This window comes from Daphnia carinata, chromosome 9, assembly GCF_022539665.2.
Source record: "Daphnia carinata strain CSIRO-1 chromosome 9, CSIRO_AGI_Dcar_HiC_V3, whole genome shotgun sequence".
Classification (NCBI taxonomy): Eukaryota; Metazoa; Arthropoda; class Branchiopoda; order Diplostraca; family Daphniidae; genus Daphnia; species Daphnia carinata.
The window spans coordinates 996,264-1,004,473 of record NC_081339.1 but is presented as its reverse complement, the minus strand read 5'-3'; the positions used below and the strand labels follow the sequence as shown (position 1 = coordinate 1,004,473).

At 43.1% G+C, this 8,210-nt stretch overlaps 1 protein-coding gene and 1 long non-coding RNA gene across 2 annotated transcripts; both read right to left on the bottom strand.

The window, feature by feature from the left end:
• Window positions 1-667: 667 nt before the first annotated feature.
• Window positions 668-3,848, bottom strand: LOC130697297 (uncharacterized). The gene is made up of 6 exons (XM_057520223.2): window positions 3,756-3,848; window positions 3,187-3,341; window positions 2,797-3,114; window positions 1,470-1,728; window positions 903-983; window positions 668-836 (listed from the first exon to the last, which is right to left on the bottom strand). The coding sequence occupies exons 1-5, from the start codon at window positions 3,846-3,848 to the stop codon at window positions 957-959; spliced, it is 852 nt and encodes a 283-aa protein (XP_057376206.1). The 3' UTR covers window positions 668-836; window positions 903-956.
• Window positions 3,849-4,219: 371 nt separating this feature from the next.
• Window positions 4,220-4,662, bottom strand: LOC130697312 (uncharacterized). Its single transcript, XR_009002801.1, has 2 exons — window positions 4,621-4,662; window positions 4,220-4,565 (listed from the first exon to the last, which is right to left on the bottom strand). It is a non-coding gene; the product is annotated as an uncharacterized LOC130697312 (long non-coding RNA).
• Window positions 4,663-8,210: the final 3,548 nt, after the last annotated feature.

The window sequence follows — 8,210 nt, the reverse complement described above, 5'->3', positions numbered from 1 at the left end:
GGAAAAGGGGGCGGAGGAGGAAGGAACTGTTTACACAGCAATTTTGCGATATTTGTAGCCTTGCCGTCGATGGCGAAATTACCTACTTGTGGTCCAATCATCACATTAATTTAACAGGAAATAGCCAATCGCTTTTTCGTGGTTCGTGGCAATCCTACACAGTAAAAAAACATTAGAAATTAATATTCTATTGCCACATCGTTGCGCAAAACGGTATACGACATGTTTATTTGGCCACACTGGAACACTTATAGGATGCAATTGGCAAGGCAAAATGAGTTAATAGAAACAACTAAAATAATTCGTTTGAATTTCCGAAAATCGATTTCTAGATAAGAGAGCATGCACGCACGTATAATATGCACGGACGCGGTGTAGGGACATTTACAGAAAAGTAGATTAGAAGAAAAAATATCTTCTGCTACGTTAAATGCGAAATCTTTTTCAGATCGGCGATAATATCAACAACAAATTGGTCGTGGATGCTTTACTGACCAAAGAATTTTTCTTTCCGTATCGTGAAGGGTAGACTGGTGAGGAATGAAACAAGCAAAATACGAACAAAGGAAAATAGCTTTCCTGACTGGCACGACTAATGCTGTTGATAAACAAACAAAAAACGACACTGGTTTTCTCTCTCGTTTGTGGGCAAAAAAGAATCTGACCTCTTCTCGACAACCCTAATCGTATTTTTTAAGAAGCATTACAAGAGCAATAGCTTATTTCAATACGGAATAGGATCGCGGAGGTGAGCCCTTTTTCTCCATTCATTCTGTGTACATTTCCCCCACCACGAGCTTTTCTTGCAAACTTTCTCTGGTTTGAGCACAAAACACCTGTAATAAAGAAAAATAGAGTTATGATGCGCCATTGACAATGATTTCTTATTCAATAATATTTACTTGATTTGAATGATGTTGAAGAACAGTTTGCCCACCAAGTTGGAGGCAGCCGTGTTAGCTTGCTTTAAACAGGAACGGAATCTATATTTTTTAAAGAATAAACAAGAATGTTGTTAAATTCCTGGCTGAGGCGACTACAAAGCCTGTAATTTCGTCTGGAGGCAATCAAACGTTCTCTAAATAAGTCCCGGGAAAAACGGAATGAAAGTTCGGCTGGACCGCTGAAGGCAAGGCGATATCGGCCAAGAAGGTCAGCACACTGTGGCCCGTTCCCATTTTCATTCTAACGGTCCCTAACGCACCAAACCCTACATGATTTCTGGGCGTTGCATACGAACTGACAGAACTGCATACTTAACCCTATGCCTCCAAACATTTACGACAAAGATGGATCGAACTGGCCTTGCATAAATTCTTCGTAATTTTAAATTGGTTTCTCCAATCTCTCCTACGTCCTTGGCGAACCTCTTTCTAATTTCGCTTTCTTTAACTATCTCTATAACGGAACTTTACGCATCCTTTCGATGTCCAAAACAATGGAAGGCAGGGGGGGGGGGGGGAATTTACCTGTCGTCGCAAGTGCAATGCATAGCTGCATAAGGTCGGCTGTTCTACAGACCGAATTTCTCGGACCAGGCCGTGATGTGTTGGGGACACTGCATGTGTGCTGGCGACAGCACCTGTCCGCTGCTGCATGTCGTGCTGGCGACAGCACCTGTCCGCTGCTGCATAGCCGCCCAGGTTAGATGGTCCATCGGCCAGATTACCTTTACCGCACCATTTCGTGTGGGGAACTATGTAGAGATCAACTGCTTCACGCCTTCTCCTACAAATACGCAAAGGAGGTTCGAGGTTCGCATTTTGCTGATTCAACTGCATTGTGTGGGGGATCTTGTGTTTTTTTTCTGTTATGTTGAGATGGTTGTTGTAAAGAAGGTTTCGAATAGCCGGAAGACGCAAGACAACTTGGAGTGTGTGTGTTAATCAAGAATAGAATTCCCCGAGAAAAACGAAAACAAAAAGACTAAGGGACAGCAACGAATGAGACAAGCCGAAAAATGTCTCACATTAAAGACATCTGACAGCTGGAAAACGAGCTATGAAAGACGATTTGTTTTTTAAAAGAAAAAAGCTGAGACTAAAATTGTGTTTAGTGGTGGAAAGACGTGCATGCCTTTTGTTTCTATAACATTTTCGAGAAGAATTTTGTACACCGCGCGAATGAATCCCAAACATCAATTGTAACGCTAAAATAATTGCCTAAAATTAGCCTATACATTCCCAAGTACTGCACTCGTGCAGTTCGTACTTCACCTCTCATCGCAGTCACGCAGATATCGTGATTGGTCGGTTGTTGGTGATGTCGTATTCTGTTTTGGTACTCCGGATGGTTTCTGGACAGTGGTCGTGGCGGCGGCAGCAGCGGTCGACGGCCTGTTCTGCTCCCAAATCCTTGTACTTGGTGGCACGATGCCCGGAACCAAACCGAATCGTTCCAGGCATCATCATGATATCGCGTTTCCTCCTGCTGCGTCAGTAATAACGCAACGTGTTGACTCCAAAACCAATGATATTCCAAAACGATGCCCTTCTCCCCGTCCCTCCATAAAATCTTTAAATCTTATGCTAACCCTCTTTGTACATTTCCAAGTCCAAAAGCAATGAAAAAAAGGAGGAAAAAAGACTGAAATTTGTAAAACGAAAAGTAATGATCCATCAGATGGGAAAAAAAGAGAAACCCAGTTAGTAAGATAAATCACAAAGTTAAAAATTACAATGTAAGGCAATATACAAGAAGTAGATTTGAGTAGAACTCAGGTAGATGAATCTGGTTTACGATTCCCAAGAAATGCTGGAAGCAAGGACGGATGGGTTAACTAATCTACTCTCGTACCTGACAGATGACTGATCCTCAGATTGACGGGCAGCCTTGCGCATACGTGAGTGAAGCTGGCGGCATTCCGCTTTCATTCGGCGGTAAACAGCTGATCGTGCAAGATCTTCCGGCAGGTCTGACCGTTTCTCGATAATGCGAATGGTAGTGTTGTGACAAATGGATGATAATTGCCGATATTCGTTAGTTAATTTCTCTTGGAAGGCCATGGCCGTCTCTGTATCTGTGATGTATTCGCAATCTTGCAATGACAGGTCAGCGTCGTATATCAGCTGAATCAAATGATGTCCGTCAGTCATTTGGCGGAGCACAGCTCCTCTGTTTGTCAACAAATGAGCCATGATTAGTATAATGTAACGTTAAATGAATATAAAACGAAAGATTATCTACTTGGTCCCGTTGAGCGTGAAGACTGCAGCCGTTTCCTTGAGCGCGATTCCATTGAATGAAAACCGGCGCTCCACCTCACCATCTTCGAGCACGCCAAAAGCGTAAAAATTGGGCATCACCGGATCCACTCCGGTTAGATTTCCCCCTGACGGATCCTTCACTCGAATACACGGGTCTACCCTTCAGGCTACCGAACCGGCCTCTGGTTTCGTCCAATCCAGCACTTCTAACAACTCTGTACTCCGTGACGTCAAATCGTACGACCGACCCCCTCCATCTCCAATTACATCGCCAGCGGACGAAAAGAATACCAAAAAATAGGATATGTGCCTTCACTTAGCCTTCCTTCCCTTTCTCTCCCTTCACTATGCCTTTTTCGGCTGAAAATACGAAATTCTATATAGCGGCCTTTAATTATCTGTTCGGCCTTGTTATCGGCCTTACTCTTTTCTATTCTTGTACTCGCTCGCGGCGTATGGTACTCATTAATGCGCCCAATAATAGCAAAGAGGATGGCAATGGAGCCGGCCAAGTGAACAGGACGCATCATTTTGTCAGAAAGAGCTTACAGTGTGAAACCATCTCGGATTTCTTTCGCTGTCGACTAGAACATTCGGTAGCGTCCGTGCCATCCGCGTGATCACCATCTCAAGAGCCCTCATAGTTCTCTGGTCTAGGGAATCCCGATTAGACCATAACGGAGACGCATCTGCTTACATGCCCCTCTAGCGTTACGCTAGTAATAACGAGCATTAGAACGGATGCGCAAAGTTCATTGGGCGCAAACAGCGGAAAATCAACTAATTCCACATATGGCATCAATTTCTTTCCTTTTGTCAAAAGAAAAAAATTAAGGTCTTTCCGCTGATCAAGTGACTCGTGTTTAATTTTGATTGGCGAAACCCTACGGCCACGTTTAAACACTTTCCGTAAATAGAATTTCGTCAAACGAGCAAATCGCAGACCACAACAAAGATGTTTTAAAGTCCAGAACGCAAGGATAAAGGGGGAAAAACAATGAGTATCTCAGAAATAAAACAATAACGCGAAGGTTTTTATTTTTGCATTGTAAAGTGGCACTGAAAGAATGCGAAAAACTATTAAACATAGGATAGATTTGCCACATCCAATAAAACAAAAGCTGTTCAGAAACCATGCTAGTTGGTTACTGTTTTTTCTCCCATATTGCATAAGCCTTAGTTTTCATGTGGGTAGTGAAATTGCAAGTTTAAATGAATATATGTACTCCAGTCACAAAATGGATAGTTCTTTTTCTACAAACTTTTTCAACCGTTTGGACGAGAAATTTATTTTCCGCAATGAAGCAACACAACAGAAGAGAAAGTTCAAAATCCTTCATTACTCCGTGCACGTCAATCCTATATATATATTCAAATTTAAACACACTAATCAATGTTAAATGAACTGCCTTACCTTCATGTCGAAATAGAGAAGTTTGGTGGATGGAGATAAAAGTTGATCTGCGTATGGCTGTAGCATTACGTCTTGCTTTTATATGTCCACTTTGAACCCACAAGTCACCTGTTGGCCTGAAGCAACTTGAGTTAATTAGTTTTTCAAGGTTGCAGACAGTCTCAGTTTAGGGTAAATGGTGGGAGCGATTATGACATCTAACTAAATTTTTAACTAATAGCGATTTGAAACCCGTGGTTCTTTTTTATTCGCTTTCTCCCCCCCCCCCCCTTCGTTTGATTCATATGTAAGTCCGCAGTTTAAGGATGATTTTCTCATTTTTGTGACATAACTTTTTCGATTATTATCTTAATACTATTTTTTAAAAATTTAAAAACGCAGGTTATTTTGGAGTTGAATCCATTTATTGATGAAATAAAAAACAAACACAATACAAATTTGGAACCAAATTTTGATCCTAAAACATGACCGACGCTTTCTCGTGTGTTGCTCCACTGAAATTGAACGACTCATTTAACGATAAAATCCCCCGTAGAGGTAGTCGTGTCACGGTCGCAAAAATGAAAACAACCAACACTTTCATCTTCTATCGTCCCCTTCCAGCAGTCGTAAACATGGCAGAGAATATTGGCAAGCACTTTTAACGAAAATAAGTGCTATACCGTTACTCTCTTGCTCATGCAAACAAGTTTGCCGGAAGAAGACAATTAGAATAGAAAGTGAAAGGAAGAATCAAATTCGCGACAATGAACAACTCCGTGTACGGGTTCGCCATTCAATTGAGTCGAAGTACAACACGGTATAAGCGTCGTTACATGTTTTAGGATTTTTTGCGGGCCAAAAAGATAAAATATTCCACTGACAGAACAGTGATGACAAGAAAAAGAAACGAAGATCATTGCATTTCGCTAAACGACGGAAATAAATTCAAGTTACATAACTGCAAAGTTGAATTTAACTTCGTCCTTAGGGAAACCAAATTTAGTTGACGTGTCGGGGTCGTTGAATTGTCCTGGGTGGATCATTGCAATATTGAGGATTTGGTGGCACATACCTCTGTTCGACAAATGGAGTGGCCACGATGCGTCGGGGTCGTTGAATTATCATGGGTGGATCATTGCGATATTGAGGATTTGGTGGCACATACCTCTGTTTGACAAATGGAGTGGCCCCTTTGACCTGGGGTTGTGCCTTTTGCCGCTCCCGTTCCTGTTTCTCCTTGTCTAATTCAACGAGCAGCTTACGCAATGTCACCTGTGCCGGATGGTTGTATGTTCCGGTCAAATTTTCTTCCCTCTTCTCCGTTAAGTCGCCATTTCGGTTCACGGGGCCAACCATATTGAATACCGGGTTGTTGGTAACTCCTGGAGGTTGTTGAGTTACCCTGGATGGATCATCCCGATATTCAGAATTAAAAGGCACATATCCCTGTTCGACAGATGGAGTGGCCTCAATGACCGGTGGGGGAGACGTTTGCGTTCCAATATAGGAATCCCTCGTATGTGGTATGTTAAGCCCTTGGGCAGTCCTTCGCTCGTTCTTCAGTGAAGACCTGCGACCATGCCAAACAAGCCTTGAGAGTGGTATGGCATCATCTGCTGGGCAACCATGTTCAGCCACATTTTGAGTTCGATGACGCTCCAAAGCCTGGTGCTGATTGGCCGGCTGTGTAGCGTAAAAAGAAGCGTCACGAGCCCTATTGCCGGTAGGTTCATGCGTTGAGACTTCTGATGTCAGATCTATAAGATCGTCAACGTCTTTCGCTACGAATACTTCCTCCGACGTTGTCCGTGGCGCATAATCGTAGACACGAACTTCAGCTACAGGCTCTTGCGGCTCAGGGGGCGCGTGCGAGACGGGCGGCCAGCAAGGTTGTTCAGGTACAAAACACGGAGATGTTTGTCGTGGAGGGGGTACATACGAAACGGGCGGCCAATACGGTGGAGGGGGGATAAAGGGAACCGGGGGCGGCCGGTTCCGATAAGCCTCAATGCCAGAATTACAGAATCCTTCCGGCATTAGGTCGTAGCGGACACCAGAGGCAGGTACCTCCACATTGGACATGTCGATGAGCACGCCTGTGTTTACCTTAGTTTCGTAACGAGCTTGTGGTGGTGGTGCCACGTTCGAAACAGGCGGACTATTACGCGGTGTAGGTATAAAATTGGGTGCTGTTGGACCGTTGCCATAAGCGTCGACGCCTGAGTTACCGCTGCCTTGCGGCATTTGGTCATAACAGACATACGAGGCCGATTTGGCTTCCGGTTCCACCTCATCGGGCATGTCGATAATGCAGTGCCCCCTCGCCTGACTTTCCGGACGGACTGGTGGAACGGGGGTTGGGATATACAGGGTTTTACCATAGGCTGGTACTGGTCGTGCAGATTTAAGCCGGGAATCATAACGGGCGTACGAGAACGATTTGGCTTCCGGTTTCACATCCTCGGGCATTTCGATAATACAATTCTTGCTTCCCTGACTTTCGGGACGGCCCGGTGGTTCCGGCACGTAGAGGATCTTGCCATTGGGTGGTACTGGTCGTTTAGATTGAAGCCGGGAATCATAGTCGGGGTCCCTCTCTGGTGTCTCAATATGAGGATTTTCGTAACGAACCTCGTCTTCTAGTTCGATGCCGATTACGTACGCTATCCATACAGCGAAATTTGCAAAGAAATTTTGCATTTTGAGATTTTTCGTAATTTTGGCTATCGTAGAAAAAACTTTGAATTTTTTCCCGTTTTCCACTTGCTTATCAAGAATCGAGCAAGAATCGCCGCCCGACTGTTTGAAATTTGGTATGATTTTATTTAATTTTCAAAATTTCAATCAAACATAATCAGGTTTAATTCTGCGTTTACGCAAACTTCAATAAATTTCGCATCTTGTTCAAAATACTAATTAGTTCGAAAATAATATTTAATTTGCATAATATATGATATTGATCGTGAAATAATTATAACGAGTACGACCAGTTGGATAGCACAATATAGCTTGCGCGGAATCAACTTAATTCTTGTTGAACGTCCTCTGGCGGCACTCTAACGCAATAACTTGCGCGGAATCAATTTCATTCTTGTTGAGCGCCCTCTGGCGGCATTTTAGCACACTATCCCTTTTGCTTATTTTAGTTTGTCTTACGAGTTTCTGTTGCGCATTATATAACAAAAGTTTTCGTGCGATTCGACTTTTAAAAAAAAAATGTTAGCTGATAAAAAAATTGTGATTTTCAATGTGATGGTGCAAATTTTAGAAACAACCTCAAAGTAGTATTTTAAACTGCGTCATCCCGTGCGCAACTGGAACATTTGGGCCTTTCAACATGATTTCTCATTTCACCGTGTTGTCGCTTAGCATTTCCTTCGTTGCGCATGAAACCAGTCTTTAAGTTTTATTGGCATTATAACATTAGACGATACTATGGAAGACATTGACGATAAGTGTTTCTTTCATGGACAGCCTTGGTTGATGCTGATGGCTGGAAGCAAGCTATAGCCTTCCTCAAGAACTTGCGTGTTCTTGGCTATAAGCTATAATTTGCCAAACGCTAGGAGGAACTTGCGTTGGTAGCTACGCTACAAGGTTATATACTA

Excerpts from the sequence above, each read along its gene's own strand:
- LOC130697297 (XM_057520223.2), bottom strand. The coding sequence starts at position 3,848 with ATGAGGGCTCTTGAGATGGTGATCACGCGGATGGCACGGACGCTACCG. Across the intron at positions 3,115-3,186 it reads TTCACGCTCAACGGGACCAA|AGGAGCTGTGCTCCGCCAAA; the intron begins GTAGATAATCTT and ends GTTGACAAACAG. Across the intron at positions 984-1,469 it reads CATTGCACTTGCGACGACAG|ATTCCGTTCCTGTTTAAAGC; the intron begins GTAAATTCCCCC and ends TAAAAAATATAG.